General features: G+C 34.1%; 1 protein-coding gene across 35 annotated transcripts in view; it reads left to right on the forward strand.

The window, feature by feature from the left end:
- The window catches only part of NRXN1 (neurexin 1), a 1174729-nt gene that overhangs the window by 828900 nt on the left and 328204 nt on the right, over positions 1-17625 (forward strand). For all 35 annotated transcript variants that reach the window (XM_082745351.1, XM_082745353.1, XM_082745378.1 and 32 more), the window contains one exon: positions 14219-14400. In XM_082745351.1, the coding sequence (XP_082601477.1) occupies positions 14219-14400 (182 nt within the window). The remainder of the gene's footprint in view (positions 1-14218; positions 14401-17625) is intronic.

Genomic DNA, 17625 nt, shown 5'->3' on the forward strand with positions numbered 1-17625 from the left:
TGATCCAAGGGTTCTGGGATCGAGCCCCGCATTGGGCTCCCTGCTCAGTGGGGAGCCTGCTTCTCTTTCTCTCCTTGCAGTTCCCTTCTACTTGTGCTCTCTCTCTCTCTGTCAAATAAATAAAATCTTTAAAAAATTAAAAATAAATAATAAAAATAAAAGGAACAACTTGAATAATACCAGATAGCTCAAGACTATACTGGTTTGGGTGCCTGGGTGGACCAGTGGATTAAGCCACTGCCTTCAGCTCAGTTCATGTTCTCAGGGTCCTGGGATGGAGTCTCACATCCAGCTGTCTGCTCAGCAGGGAGCCTGCTTCCTTCTCTCTATCTCTGCCTGCCTCTCTGCCTACTTGTGATCTCTCTCTGTCAAATAAATAAATAAAATCTTAAAAAAAAAAAAAAGACGGTGCTGGGTTAATGAAGTCCCCAAATTTAGTCAAAGTGACAAGCAGTTCATTCTCAGAAAACAAAGACTTCCTGCTTCTTCCTGAGGTCTTTTTTTTTTTTTTTTAATGACTTCTAGTGTCTCATAGGTATAATTCTACTGATAGTGTCTGAACAATGGTTACAAAATTATCTTACATTAAAAGCCCATGTAGTCAACTACTATTTTAATGCTAAATATGTTTAATGGGTAACCATGTTTGGTACATGGTCTGTGAACCTAGTAGTATCATTTGTCTCAGTATATTGTTGAATTTCCAGAAACCCCTCCATGTTATGTTTTAATTCTTGCAAATTGCTTGCCAATTTAATACGGGCTGCATCTAAACAGTAAGTAATTGCTTATGATAATGAGTGCAAACTAATTTGCTAGAATATGTTAATATTCACAAAGCACTTTTATACTGCCTGCTGTTCCAAAAATACTGCTCGCTTGGTTAAATGTAGCTTTTAGATGCCATTATTGTCACACATCTGACTAAAACCATCACTTCAATAGTGTCTACCCAAAAGTCATATGACTATGAATTCAATGTACTGAAGAAGAAACAAAAAGGCATGTCATCCTTTGATAAATGATTTAGAATATTCAAGGAAAAAGGGAATCACTTTCTTAATAATTAATTCTAATTAGTGATTGATAGTAGTAAGCAGACTATACTGAGTTAGAAATGGCCTCTTTTTCCCTCAAGAGTCATAAAACTTAATTTAAATGACTTCAAAGACAGATGGCATGCAGACTTCATTTGAATACAATAACCAATTTAAAATGAATTAAACTTTAAAGGATGATCCTAGATCTGGGTGTTTCTAGGTTTGAAGCCTACTTCACCCTTAGTGGTACTCTTCTCTCTTTGTCCTATAGGTCTTTCTCAATCATTTTCAGAGATGCTATTTGAAGATGCTAGAACTCAAAGACTTACTTTTCAAACTTGAGGGTCTTTTGAGACTGGGAACCTGAGCATTCAAGCATCTGAGGTTCAGTTTGGAACCACCTTGTAATTTTAGTCTAGGAGGATAGAAATTTATGAACAAAATACAAAAGAAGAAAGGTTTGACATTTCCCTGCCCCAGGGCTGATTTGGCACTTTAATCCACCCTCTAATGTTTCAATCATTTCAACTTCAAAAAAACTCTCACACATAGTTTTATATCTTCACATGGGTGGTGAAATAGATCTCTATAGAGAACATTTTTTTTTTTTATCACTTTCAAAATTCATTTCCTTTGTTGAATTTCATTGGCTAACTAACTTCAAGGGTTAAAAAACTTTCCTCTTTGAATTTTATATTATAAATACCCACAGCTGTTTGTCAAAAAAGTGGTCTAGTGTCCCAATTTTTTGCTGCTTATAATTTTTATTATGAAAATATGTGGATTGATACATCTCCAAATTGGCTGAATTTTGTTCTTATTGTTTTCGTATGGTGTTTCAGAGAGTCTAAAATAAAGAATAAACAAATCAGTTATACGTACTTTATTTTAATTTTGGTTACCGTTACTGTTACCTTTTCTTTTTATTTTTTAAGATTTTATTTATTTACTTGACAGAGAGAAATCACAAGTAGATGGAGAGGCAGGCAGAGAGAGAGAGAGGGAAGCAGGCTCCCCGCTGAGCAGAGAGCCCGATGCGGGACTCGATCCCAGGACCCCGAGATCATGACCTGAGCCGAAGGCAGTGGCTTAACCCACTGAGCCACCCAGGCGCCCTACTGTTACCTTTTCTACTAAGCATAAATCTAGACTTAAAAACAAATGAGAAATGGCTTTATTTCTGATGAAGATAGAAGGCAAAGACTTGTGATAAATAGCAAATTTCATTAAATAAAGTTTCTTATTAAATAAAGTTTCTATTTCATGACAGTAGTATCATGTTTTTTTTTTCTTACATTTGTGAAGTTATGTGAATCTTTGTAAGGAAATTTGCTTTTGATAGAATTATGAATATACTGAGATACTGGAACTGATCTAATCTCTTAATACTGAGCTTGAATAGTCCTAATTTCAACTATGTGATTTGTACTCTCTATTTATCTAGAGACTTAATTCAGGATGCAAAGAGATAGGAAATAGTGGTGCTTAAAAATGTATCAGTCTCTTTAAAAAAAAAAAAAAAAGTAACATCCCATTAATACAAGTGGATCTAGGACTTATTTCTGGAATCCATTTTTTGCCTCTGTGACTTATCTCATGACAATCCTGTCCACAATAATATTTTTTCTCTTATTTTTCCAGAACTATGTTAAATTCTGTCTTCCCTAAAGAGAATTCAGGAATATTTTGGGAGACCAAGTGAACTCTTCAGTTTGCCTGAAAAGAGGGTTGGTTATATGGAGGATGTTTAAGTTACAACAGGATTTTGTACTTAATTTGGTACATGGTGGAGATCTTTGAATAGAGGAGTGATTACATATGCTATTTCAAAAAATGAACTTACAGTTTGTAAGGTAGATTTAAATTAAGGAGAGGCAGGATGGTATCATATCAATAAGGATGAGTATTACATTTAAGATTAAAGGTGTTGTAATATGAACAGTGGCTCTCAGAATGGGAATATAAAAGAGAAAGTAAAAACTTGACTTCTGATTGAATGAGTAGTGATAGTTGTAGAAAAATTGGATTCTGGAGCTTTGACATATACTTCTGTATTATCCCCAGGTCTAGCATCATGCTTTGTACATAGCAAATACTTAAATAACTTTATTGAGTGTATGGATTTTTTTTTCTTAGATTATGCTGTTATATTGTCATTGTATTCTTGTTCTCCATCACTTTTCTTCTACTATTGTCTCAGCATTGTGTTTTGTTTTGTGAAAAATTCCAACTCCTTATTTTGAATTAATCTTTTCCTACCATCTCATTAAACCATTTGGCTTTCAGTCTTTCAAGCAAACTCTAAATTAAATTCACACAGGACTTTTTTTTCCTTGTTATGTTACAAGAGATACGAATCTTTCCTCCCTAATGGCCCCATTCCCTGTCTTTGGACTCATTTCTTTCATAACAACCACAGTATGTACAATTGACCCTTAAATAACATGAGTTTGCACTGAATGGGTCCACTTATATGCCAACTTCTTTTGGATACAATATAGTACTGCAAATGTATTATCTCTTTCTTATGATTTTCTTAATAACATTTTCTTTTCTTTAGCATATTTTACTGTAAGAATACAGTATATAATATATGTGACGTATAAAGTATGCATTAATTGCATATGCATATACATATAAAGTATGTTTTAATTGATTATGTTATCAGTAAGTCTTCTGCCAAGAGTAGACTATATAAGTTTTGGGGGAATCAATATTTTACTTGGATTTTCCATCACAGGTCTGTGTCCCCAACCCCCACATTGTTCAAGGGTCAACTATACTAATTCCTACACATGAAAATATCAATAATATATTAGAAAATCCTTTCTTAGCATTAGTACCATTTCTTTTTGCTTCCCCATGGCACTAGTGTCCCTCTTAGATTCCAAACTTACACAAGGAATTAGCTCACACTACTGTGAGCTCTCATTAAGTTTATGATATTTTACTAGCAAATGGGTTCATTTAAGAAGAGCAGAGAATTACAACTGAGGTCATACATTCAGGTCTAGAGAACAAAGGAGAGGAATGTTCTTTTATTGAGGTAAAGGAAGAGTTGGGAGAGGCTGTTAAAAACAGAGTCCATGGAGTTAACTGGGAGTCCCCAGAGTGTAGTGACTTTTTACTGGCTGACTTGCTGAGCCCAGAGAAAATCTTTCTAACTTCTTCTGGGGTAGTAAAGTATAGACTTCTTCATGCTGGGATCTAGAATTGAGAAAGGCAGGGCATGAAAGCTCCCCCTTCTGGCCTCCAGACTCCATTTTAAGTGAGGTTTCTTTTATGCACTTTGTCAATTTCAAGAGCTAGGGATTTTATAAGCTACCTTTGTTATGTAGATTCCCATGGCCTCCAATCTTATTTGAGTCTTAATTGCTGTTCATGATCAATACATTAAAAGTTATTTTGAAATACATTTAGATTTTTTAAAAATATGTTTAGATTTTTTAAAAAACATTTTATTTATTTATTATAGAGTGAGAAGGAGCAGGGGGAGGGGCAGAGAGAGGGAAAAGCAGACTCCCTGCTGAGTAGGGAGCCTGAAGTGGGGCTCAGTCCCAGATTATGACCTGAGCTGAAGGCAGATGCCTAACTGAATGAGCCACCCAGGTGCCCTTTAAATACTTTTAAATTTACTAAAATGTTAGGAAATTTTCTTTAAAAAGTATTCTCCTTATCCTTTCAACCAGCTCTCAAAGTTAACATCTTGTATACATAATACAATGAATAAAACCAGGAAGTTAACATTGATACAATATACTAGCCTACACACCTTCTTCAAACATTATCTTATCCTGCCAATGTCCTTTTCTGTAGTCCAAGATTGAAACAAAGGTCTCACATTGCATCTTGTCATGTCTCGTCCGTTCCTTTGAATTTGGAACAGCTCCTTAGCATTTCTCTGTGTTTTCCTAACCTTGACTCTTTTGAAGAATGCCGCCAGTTATTCTGTAGAATATACCTTAATTTGTTTCTTGCATATTTTTTCTTTTTTAAGATTTTATTTTATTTATTTGTCAGAGAGAGAGCACAAGCAGGGGTTGGTGGGTAGAGGGAGAAGCAGGGTCTGCACTGAGTAAGGAGCCCAATGCAGGACTCAGGGATCATGATCTGAGCTGAAAGCTGACATTTAACTGACTGAGTCACCCAGGCTCCCCTGGTGGCCCCTATATTAAATGTGTGATGCAAATAGTTCAAAGTAACCATGGGAACTTTTGTGTTCAGGATTTAATTCCACTGCTAAGGGCAAGAAATGGTGTCACTGTCAAAAAGTTATATGGCCTTTCTGGTATAGAATAGAAGTGATTATTGCATTAATAATGAAAGTTTATTTTCTACATCTGTGTTCAGTAATTTGGGAGCCTTAGAGTATGCCGACGGCAAGGATAGCTTTGGAGGCAGGAATCTTACAATAAAGCTTTGCACAGATCTCACATCTTTAAAATATTCAGGCTAGACTCTGAAAATGTCAGAATGTGAGTGAGCCATTTCTGCTAAGTGTCATTACAGAAACTTTGAGTCCCTCCAAACCAGTCCAGGAAAGCATCATTAAAAAGATTCTAGAGATGATTGAAGTGAGACCTTGATTTGTGAAATTTTTAGCTTATTTTTCTAAATAAGAAGCAGTCATTTGATCTCACGTCTTCACTGTATCACGGAAAAAGCACTAGGAATAGGGTTGGTTACAGACCCCCACTATCTGCATGACATGAGAAACTACTTGCATTCTCTGGGCCTCCATTTTGTCATTTGAAATGGGAAGGTTTGCTTAATTATCTCTGAGAACATTTCAGCATTAAGTCTATGCTTATATCACTTTTACAACTTATTAATTTTTAACACCATAGTTCTAATAAATTCTTGACTCTGAAAACTTGATGAAGGCCATTTTAACTATTAACTTAAAAAAAGTAAATTTAAGGACATCATTATTAGTCAAGTACAATTTTTATGGACTAGCTAATAATTTTAAGAATTTATTAGGGACTCACAGAGCTTATTGTATGTTCTTTAAAATAAGATTTTTATTTAAGTACCAGAAGGTGTGGTTTCTTCTCTCCCATCCCTGTTGTCTATAGCTCTAATGCAAATTGATTACTGAATTACTTGTAAGAGACTTTTTAATAAAGCTCACTCACTGCTGGAGCGAGTCTAGTTTCAGAAGGCAAGACATAAGCATTTGATGTTCTTAGGTTATTGGTTGTGGGATTCCTTCGCTTGGTTTTATTTTTAACTTTAGATCACTTTCCTATCTTTATGAAGTTTTTTCCTAATCTGATTGGCAGAAAGAATACCACTTACTTGTTTTTCTTTTCAACAAGAGAACTTAGATCCCAAGAGCCTTTTACGTTTCCAGGACTTAAAATTTGATCTTGGAATAAGGTTGAGCCACTCAAACTATTGAACTCAACTGTTCCTAGAGGGAATATTTTCTAAGTGATATGTTTAAAGAGGGAAATAACAAATAGCTTTTTAAAGAAAGCATATTGCAAAGGAATCACTAAGTGAAGTATTACTTATTGCATAGATTTTCAAAAACAGTATTTACTGGCTTGAAAATTATCTCAAAATATTCAACTACTTCTATGTCTTTGATCTATTATCATTTTATGCTCTTTTTAAAAAAAAGTTAACATTAATCAGTACCTTTAATATTGTCACCTTTTCAAAGATTTCTTAAAAATCCAAACTAGGGGGGGCGCCTGGGTGGCTCAGTGGGTTAAGCCGCTGCCTTCAGCTCTGGTCATGATCTCGGGGTCCTGGGATTGAGTCCCGCATCGGGCTCTCTGCTCAGCAGGGAGCCTGCTTCCTCCTCTCTCTCTCTGTCTGCCTGCCTCTCTGCCTACTTGTGATCTCTCTCTGTCAAATAAATAAATAATATCTTAAAAAAAAAAAACAAAGACAAACTAGGTGACGTGGGTGAATACCATTTATCTGATATCTCTCATAAACTATCCTGCCCTGCTATTTAACTTTAATGGTCCTACCTGTTTGGAGAAAAGAGCTGTGTGTTTTAAGTTTTATATTCTTAGCTTCATTGACGTAATTGGCAATTATCACACAACCAGTGGGTAAGTCAGTTTAAGAATTTTTCTTGTTTCGATTAATTTCCTTATAAGACAGAAAAATAGAATAACTTAGCCAGATGATGACACTTGGCTTCAGTGATTGAGATACGGAGTCAAAACTTCACACAAGACCAGTGAATACCATTCATATCTCTTATATGAATGCTGTCTTTTTGATTGTGCAATGCATAATCTGTGTATTATTTGTGGTATTCCTGAATAAATGTCTAAGATATGGACAGAGTAGGTCAGCCATGAATCCACTTATATGCTAAAGAATTACTTCAGTTATTAAAGAGGAACCCACTTGTTTTTAAAAAAAATGAATACATTTTTTCATGTAGCATACTCTTTCCATAAATGTCAAAATATGAAAATGTCAAATATCAAAATAAGAAATATGTCTGATGCATTTTTAAATCTGTTGTTCTTCCCAAGATCACAGAATATAGAATTTTTATTACAGAAAATATAGACTATAGAAAAATATGGAATATTTATTAGAAAAAGATTTTTATTAAGAGAAAAGTTTGGGGCCAGTAGGGAAAAGGAAAATTTCCTTACTTTCTTATTGAAGTGCATAATTACTGTTGAAATTATCTTGGAGAGTAGTAATTCCCGACCTTATAGGAATCGTGATAGCTTTTTGCTATTCCATCTTCTAGATAGTTATATTTTGATTAAAGTTTCTTGTTGAATAAGCACATGCCACTTTTTATTATAAAATGGTATCTTGGCTGAACCAGAGCCAAATATCGTAGAGGCCAACTTAGTGGAGAGGATTTCAAGAGATGCTTGCACATCTTCTAAGTCGACTGTAGAATCTCAGTGATTCAGCCTTCTTTGCTCCTGGGGAAAGTTTGGGAGACATTAATTGTTAATACCTAGTGAGACCTTGGAGACCCTGAGAGTCTAGCAGTATCTCTGATTTGTATAGGGTGCAAGAATCTCTATGCAAGAGCCCGAACTGAATTCATGGTTGGTGTTTAATAGAGTGATAGGTGTGCAGTGACCCTGTATTGTGTCACTCTGGGAAATTTCACCGGACAAAAACCAAACAAACAAACAAAACAGATGCTCATAATTTTGACTTTTCCCATCTTTCTCAGTTTGCATTAAATTTAAATAATAGTCAGCAAACTGTCTTAAAAAAAAACTCAAAAAATTACCTTAATTCTTAAGAGTCTAGGATTCTGATGGAACGTGTGATTTGCAGTATGAGAGAAGCCTCCTGTTGTTCTATCTTGGATGTTGCTATGATTTGCTTTGAAAAGGCTTTTGTTGTTTGGGAATTAAACTCTTCTTGGGTTTCTCCGTTCTGGTCTGATGCAGACTGCAGGGCCAGTATGGAAGCCATTTCAGTGATAGTTCATGTTTCTTGCTGTGTTTCTTTTATTAAGGACTTATCTTCTTTCTTAAAGACATAGGTTAAAAAAAAAAAGTCATTTTCTTTCTCTTTAGCCAGTTGTAGTGCATTTGTCAATTCTACCAAGTCTGTGTCTTCCATAAAGAGGCTCAAAGTATGATATATACTCTTTATTTTCATTTTCTTTCCCTATTATTTGTTCATCCTTAGATGAATAGTAGCATTGAGGGCTGTCTCTTACTTCTCAGAGTCACTTATTGTTGTTACTACTTTTCAGTTTAGCATTCATTACCTATTATGGGGAGGAACTCTTACTACATATTACTTACTTATTCCATTCATCTCTCCTAGTTATAATGCCCACCTTTGTTAATGTTCCTATTGTGAAACAATTAGTGCTCAATTTCACAAAATAATTCTTTGTGATCTTGCAAAGAATTTACAGAAACTTAAACTGCAATAAGTTGTTGATTTTGTGTACATGTGAGTTTATTAAGATTTATTATTTTTTTAAGTTTCACCACTTTAGAAATTTTACTGTGGTTGAAAACTTTTGTTTTCTCTTTTTGTCATAGAAATTAACCTTCTCATTGTTTTTGCTTTCTATGAATTTTACTCAAAAGAATGCCTCTATAGGTAGAAATTGTTCAGAAAATTTAAATTTAACAATAACCTGTTCTCAAGGTTATAAAAGCTCCTCTTATAATTGTTTTATTTTAAAGCCATCTGACTACCTGGCAAACTTTAATGGGAAAAAAGTGTTATATTCCTGTTATACTTAATAAAATTATAATGGCCTGGATGTTTCATGTTGGCTACACAGTGATATTTGCAGAATTATGGGCTTTCAGAAAGAAACCTTTTTTTCACATACTTATGACTTAGAAAGTAATCTATTTAGAAGTTATTCTTGTTCAGAGAGCAAGGATGCAGAGCAACCCATAATGCATTCCAATTGTTTTTGTTTTTCAGGAAGGTTCAGTCCACTTGGGGGAACAACTTTTGCAGAAACAAATGAGGCTGTAGTGGGCACATTTAGGGAAGAGATGGTTGGCAATAAGCCAAGGAGGGGAGAGAGACCTTAATGTAAATAGATATTAAATAAAAGCTAAAAATATTTCTTGTTATAACATCACAGGCAGTTCAGACATTAGAAATGAGAGCCCATGTATAGTTTTTACAGACATTTATTGCAGTGTAAAGTATGTTGACACAGATAAACTTGCATCTGATGAAGCTAGTCCTGTTAATGAATTTGCATTAATATAGATTTTCTGCACGACTTAAATGTGGAGATTGCTGAAAACCACTTTACGTTTGAGTCATCCATACATTCAGTGATGTGATGTGATGGATGTTGAGGTTAATTTGCAATAAATCCATTAGTAGTCATGGCACTGATGTGTCAGTGATTGTCATATAGAACCATGCATAAATAATAAAGGTGACACATTTCTTTGTGTGCTTTTCTATGTCCCTAAAACACTTGGTACGGTGACTGATATATACTGTTGCTGCACATTGAATTCACATACAGTAAAACATGTTTCTATGAAAATAAAATAAGAAAGCTAGATGGCCGATCATTTTGTTTAGACTTACTCCTTTATTTAATAGTCAGAGTGAATTTTTTTTGCATCATGCTATAAATCTTACCATGCTAGGTATTTTATGATGATGAACTCATATTCTTTTTCTCATGAAGGCTACCATGTGATGCAATTTAATATCCTTCTTGTTGTCAACTACTAGTGATGTAAATAATAATATAATGGGTTTATGTGGAAAAATTGCTAATCCAAGGAATGAAATACTGAAAAGTTTAATAAGAACTGGGATGGAGGAAAGTCATTTCTTCAAAATATTTGGTATTCACACAACTTTGAAATGACTCAAAGTTTTCCAAACTTATATTAAAATAAGACAAAAATGTTGCAGTGTTTATTTTATAATTTTGTTGTTATTTTGTATTTTTAATCTATTCATTCACACACACACACACACACACATTTCCACCACACGCACCAACTCTTCTCTGTAAAATTTACTGGGCACTTACCATATTCCAGGAATTAGACTAAAGTGTTACTTACTGTATGATATCTCATTTAATTTTGGCAAAAACTCTGTGAGGTAGGTAGTGTTCATATCCTCATTTTTTTCAGATGCATGTCCATGCTAAATGAAGTAGATTTAAAACTTCAGTCATTTGACCCACCGTATTTCATTGTGGGGGTACTGTCATATAAGGTTACTAGAATAGAATACACTGTAATTTTCTGTCTTGATAGAAAGGGGATTTAAGAACTTTGGGAATTTTGTAGAGTTTGATATGATTTTTTTTTTCTTTAAAGAAAGCCAAGATGCTTATAGAGGTAGGGAGAGAGGGGCAGGGGAGGAACTGGACATCTAATTTTATTACTTATTATGAAATTATGCTGATGAGAACAGTATAATCCACTTTTGTGCATATAGAAGAAGAGGCAAGAGAAATTGCTTTCCAGATATATCTGGAGAAAAAGGATGCTACAAATAATTGCATTGCTTGGCATGAAGTAGTACAATTGTTTTTGCTTTGTTTTTGTAAAACTTAAAGAACTGGAAGGTCATTTTAAGGAAGACAGAGTAGTTAATAGTATGCTAGTTGCCAAGTCTTAGCACTTACTGAAATATGAGATGAAATCAAATCTTGAGTAATGATGTCTGTATTGTGACATTTACCTTACTGAAAATAAAAACCTTTAAATTGTTATCCTCACATTCTGCAACTGAGCAGCCAGAAACTTTCATAGTTCCATAAGTTTTGGGAAGTACACCCTAAACTAAATGTGAATCTACATATATTAAATGTTATGTCATTTCACATTTACATGTTATTTTTCTTTTTTTAAAAGCATTGTGAAATGAAAGGACAGTATATGATCATGAGGTGCAAATGTCACTTTATGGATATGAGACATTAGAATATGATAACAGTTGGCCTTGATAAATTCAGACTGACACATCCAATTAACTTTTTCTTGACTTTCTTGTTATGATAACAGAAACATTTCTGTAATAATAAAAAAAAATGTTCAGGAGTAGGAGTCTGGATACTAGGTTTCCCACCAGCTTGGCCACTTAACTAAGGTTGCAACTTTAGATAACAAATCGATCTTTAAATTTCCTTAAATGTAACATGGGACTATTGCTTCCCCTACTTTCTATACAGAAGTAGAAAAGCAATGAAAAATTGTTGGGAAAGTGATTTTTTTAATATCAAGAACTACTATGTAAATAAGATATTTTGCTTTACACCACTACCTTCTTCTGGTGATTCTGGAAAAATCTGATTTCTTCAAGATGTTTTACATTATTATGCAGCATCTCAAGTTTTTGTTTTTTTTTTAAATTTTTTATTTTTTATAAACATATATTTTTATCCCCAGGGGTACAGGTCTGTGAATCACCAGGTTTACACACTTCACAGCACTCACCAAAGCACATACCCTCCCCAATGTCCATAATGGAATACTATGCAGCCATCAAAAGAAATGAAATCTTGCCATTTGCGACAACATGGATGGAACTAGAGCAAATCATGCTTAGCGAAATAAGTCAAGCAGAGAAAGACAACTATCATATGATCTCCCTGATATGAGGAAGTGGTGATGCAACATGGAGGCTTAAGTGGGTAGGAGAAGAATAAAAGAAACAAGATGGGATTGGGAGGGAGACAAACCATAAGTGCATCTCAAGTTTTGAATATTTGTCTTAATTCATAGGAACTGCATAGGCACTAGAGAACAAAGTTAATTAAATGGTGCAAAATAAAAGTAATCAAGTATCTACACTCAGAGGTCACCACCACAGTCTCCTGTTAAAGAAAATCTCACTTTTATATGTTCTTGTCCGATTTTTATCAATATAGGTTTTAGTGAAACATTTAATAGTTAATCATCTGGAGAAAATGACCCAGCTGAAAAATATTTATCAAATGGTTCTTGCTGATTAATATGCTGAGTAACAAGCTTCTGATGATGTAGAACATAATGGTCCTGGAGGATCCTGTATTTCTGATACACAAATCTCTATATTCTGAATGTTCTTTACTTGCATATTGACTGATGCCTTTGAAGTACAACTTAAGTATTTTCACATGAGAGAGATAAACTCCTTTATGCATCAGTATCCAAAAAAAATTAATAGAGAATCCACACACTCTCTACTGTTGCATTCTAACAAGATTCTATTTTATCACGTTTACATTATTATTATCCTGACATGTTTCTGCTGTCCTGGTACCAAGGTCTTCTGAACCAGTCAGGCAGGAGGCATATTGCAGAGGTCTTGGGAGTTTCTGAAAGGCCTGTGGAAATGTTTCAGACAGAAAGCAAAGGGCAGTTGGCTCCAAAATACAAAAAGAAAAAACAAAGTATTATCAGCTATTTAATTAAATATACTAAAATATGACATCAAGTCCACTTCATTCAATTGGTAAACTTGGTAATGGTAGAAATATAATGTGTAGAAGTCTTTAAACATCCCTGCCATACACACACCTTTTACATATAAGCCTTACTCTTGGTAGAGCTATTTTTCTATAAACCCAAGATGTTTTGTGGCCTAAATTTTAATATTTACTCTTACCACTTTCCTTACCATGTTTGGCACATAGTTAGAACATAATAATATGTATTGGCATCCTTTATTATTGAAAGGCTAAATTACCCTTTATAAATTATATCCTAACGACATCCACTCCTGGGATAACTTTGCAAATATACTGTGGTCCCTTTTAGTGTGGAAAAGATCTTTCTCCTCTCTTTCTCTCCCTATATAAACATATATATCTTCACTTGTCTCTTCCAATATTCCGACTTAAACATTCCATTTTATTGTATTCAGTGAGATAGATTTTTGTTGTGGTGCAATGAGATAGGACTTAAATGCATTGGATGCTTAGTAAACTTGTTTGAAAGAAAATTATTTTTAAAGTAAGATGGATAATTTGCTGACATAAACATCATAAAGTAAAATTTGAACACTCACCAAATAAGTCTGGTATTCTTAGTACTGTAAGACTAGCATTCAGTTTTGAAGAAAAAAGTGGGTCTTTTTGTGACCCTAGATAGCTTGACAGCTAAGATATTGCTTGTTAAATAAGATCTCACTTTGGTTGATGAGATCTATTATCTGTATTTTCCTGACATAACAACTCTTTATCCGTTAGTTATCATCTGTCATATGTGAATAGACCCTTTCCCCATTAAAGTTGGTTGGTAGTGTAGTTGTGACTTGCTTCACTGTGCTGTATGACCCTGTCACATGCATGTGCAACTCTTGTTTCCAAAGCAAGTTGATAGATGTTTCTGCTCCTTTTGGAAGCAGCCAAAGTCAGTGTTTCCTACCAAACTATTTCTAAAAAACTGGCGGGGAGAAATAAAACCCCATTTGGTTCCATGCGTGTCCATCTCAATGAAAAAGTAGTAATCCCCCATTTGTTCTGAAACACCTGCTGGTAGGTTTAATGAGAATATTAAAAGCGCTGCTTTGATATTTCTTGTAAAAACCCTCTGTTCTTTTTCTTGAGCATGGGTTGAAACTGTGATTTGTTCTCTGTTTTTGCCATAGTTTCATGTTTGTTTTTCATTTTTGCCATAGTATAAATTTAATCATTTGTTGATATGTCAACGTAACAAATACAGGGACGTTGTGTACCTGATGTATTTAGACTAATTGGTTTTGGTTTTTTTGTTTTCCAGCTGGGACGACGTATATCTTTAGCAAAGGTGGTGGACAAATCACATATAAGTGGCCTCCTAATGACCGGCCAAGTACACGAGCAGACAGACTGGCCATAGGGTTTAGCACTGTTCAAAAAGAAGCTGTATTGGTGCGAGTGGACAGTTCTTCTGGCCTGGGTGACTACTTAGAGCTGCATATAGTAAGTACTTTAAAAATAAAATTCAGCTTTTATTTTTTACTGTTAGTTTTATTATTATTATTATAAATACCTTATAATTCTGCCTTTTGGAAATTTCTCCTCCCCAGCAACCAGCACTTTGGTACAGAAAATAGAAATACACTTAAGAAGTAATAAGACCTTAGTCCAACTGCTTCTGCTAAAAATGTTCTTTACATTAGAAAATATATTTTTTGTTGTTAAGTGTGAATTCCTCTCAACTCTCTATTCACAAAGATTGACTTTGGTATGTTTTCAGTGACTTTAGGCAAATGCCAAATTAAAAAGCTGAGTTATTGTCTAGTTGATACTGTTCCAACTGACTGGAATCATGAGGTTGTAATATTGGTAACATCAAAAGATCCAAACCCAGCGTCCTTATTCCTTTCCTCACTTGAGAAAATAATTATCTAAAGTTAACATGCAATGGATGGGAGAAAAGGGAACTTCAAGGGTAATTAGGGGTAGAAAAGAAAATGGTGAAAAGATTGTTTCTATGCCATCTTATACTCATTTTGATATATAAGTATGATGAAAATAAAATGGAGTTTTAGCATTTATATCCTGGATGATTCCTTTTTACCCAAGCTCTAAGCCTATTATAAAATTTTTGTCAGCATATCATAGATGGCAAATTAAAAACAAAAACAAAAAAAAAAAAAAAAAGGAAAGGTGCAAAGGAAAAAAAGACTTTTTAAAAAACCTTTTAAAGTTGCCATAACTGACTATAGCTTGGAGACTCTGCCTTATATATCTGCATTCAAAGAGTTACTAATCTGTATAGTTATAATTCTTCATTTTGTTTTATAGCGATATTTGTGCAGAAGTACATGCAGCCTTGCCTTGTTAAGCAATATTAATATTTTCCTGATATATAAAAGTAACCATAGGAGAATGTCACATATTCACAAACTCTAATGGGCTCTTGTCATCATAGTTCTTAATTGAATACCTGTAATTTCTAGAAGGTTTCAAAAATATTTAAGTCTCTCCATTTCCCTTTTTATCCAAAAGATATAGTATATCTTTTATCTCGTGATTATGTAAATTTGTTTTATTTTGCTTTTGTCTATCCCTATAAGTTCTCTCTTTTCCAGCACCATGCTTCAGAAGACAATTTGATTAGGTCAGCATGTTCTTTTCTCTTAGAAACTGGCCTTCAGGCATTCATCTAAAATGGTTAGGAAAACTATCAAACACCACAATACATGATCACGGACTTCTAATGTGTCTTAATTCTCAAAATTTTATTCATTTATTTTCTTAATCTTAGCTTTCTATTAGACTTCTAAGATTTCCATTAGCTGAGTAAGGGTTTACACTGACCACAAGAGCAGAATTCATTGCTAACTCTAGAAGAAAAGGAAGAAAAAACAAAAAAAAACAAAACCACCTCAGCACAACCGTTATCGAACCATCGTAAATTTTCAATTCAAAATGCAGTTGTCAAATGGGAACCCTGGGAAAGTAATTTCAACTGCCTTTCAGCAAATACCTAACAATCAAAATTGAAAGCATCTGGATTTTTATGGCATCATAAATAAATGATCAGTTGAGATAAGCTTAACTAGTACAGCAAGGAATCTTGCTGTTTAGAGTAATTTCAACTTTCTAAATGTATTTACTCCATTCTGATTTAAGAGCCTTGCTACTTCAAAAAAATGAATAAAAAAGAAAACAAGAGCTTTTCCTCCTGAAAGAAATTACTTATTGATCCATTACCAATTACATATTTACCCTGAGAAAAGGTTCTACACTGATCTCTCTCAAATCATAAACAACCAGTGTTGTTTATTTTATGGTCAGAGGGTTTTAGTCTACAAGAATGGGTATTTTCTTTTCCAATTTTGATTGAATATGGGCTTTTAAGAGTGTCTCCATATGTAATGGATTGACTTTCTAGGTGTCCTTAACAGCCCAGTCCCTTCCATAGCTCCTTTACTTATCATGAATTTCTGATAATTGTCCTATAAGGGCATCTTTCTTTATGAATCTTCTTGGTTTGACCACCTACTCACTTTAGGTTGAGTGTTTGTCTCAATATATTCTCCCTCTTGGATTTGCTCTCCTCAGACTTTTGCTTGGTCTGAGAGCCAGTACTTCATTGGGAAATGGAAAATGTATATTGGTTCCCTAGGCTTACTAAACCTTATCCTTGTTGGTCATCCCAACACCTCCTGTCTCCGTTACTAGTATCTGTCTTAATTCAAATCTGGCCAATGAAAACGTGTCTCCTTCCCTTTTCTCTCATTGCTTATAAGTGGTGGTCAGCCATAAATGACTCAACAAGTTGCTTATATGGAGACAAGTCATTTCTTTTCATGTTTCAACATACAAACAAAATTAAGACAAGGCCAGCATTGTTTTGTTTTGTATTTTATATTATTGAAACTTACCTCTAACTCTTATAATGTTGGGTACTGGGAAGAGAAAGAGAAAGAAGAGTTAGAAATTTAAAAATGCAAGGTGAGGGGAGGCAGAGAGGGAGTGGGAGAGATAAGGGGACTGGGAGGATAAAAGAAGGGAAGGAGGAAGAAAAGAGAAGGAGAATGAAGTGTCTTGGGACCGACGTTGTTAACAGCAGGTGAAAGAAGTATTCTAAATAATAATACTTAGATTTGAAAATATTCAGACCCTGTTTTATCAAATTATTTAGGTACCTTTCAGTTGATCCCAATTTCCCTGAAGTCATTTCTTCTGCTTCTTTCAAGAATGGATATTAGAAAGGAAAACAAGATTTATAGTTTGTTTATTAGTGTTGTTTGATTTTGGTTTATGAATGTACCTGATTTAAAAATTAGCCTGATTAATACCATGCATGATATGATTTATCTGTGAAGTTAGTTATTATTATCCATTGAACTGCTAGGAAAACTTCTGTAAACCCTCAAGTTCAGCCAAATTTAAACTCTGTACTAATCTTTAAGAACTGTGATTTTGCCCTTAATTAGTAAATTAACCAATAAATTGGTAGTACTCCTTGAAAGGTGCTCTGGTCTTGCTGAAATCTACCATGCCATTCCAGTGAGTTAAGTTTTAAAATATGACTGGCACATAATTTTGATGAAGATGTGAATATTTGACATCATCCCTTTTTATCAGAATGATTATGTTTGATTTTTACTTGAAAACACAATCATATCTAAATTTTGATTAATTGTACCTTTAAAACTATAGGATCTTGGAATAAAATGGTTTTTGATTCAG

The sequence above is a fragment of the Mustela nivalis genome, assembly GCF_964662115.1.
Source record: "Mustela nivalis genome assembly, chromosome: 8".
Taxonomy (NCBI): Eukaryota; Metazoa; Chordata; class Mammalia; order Carnivora; family Mustelidae; genus Mustela; species Mustela nivalis.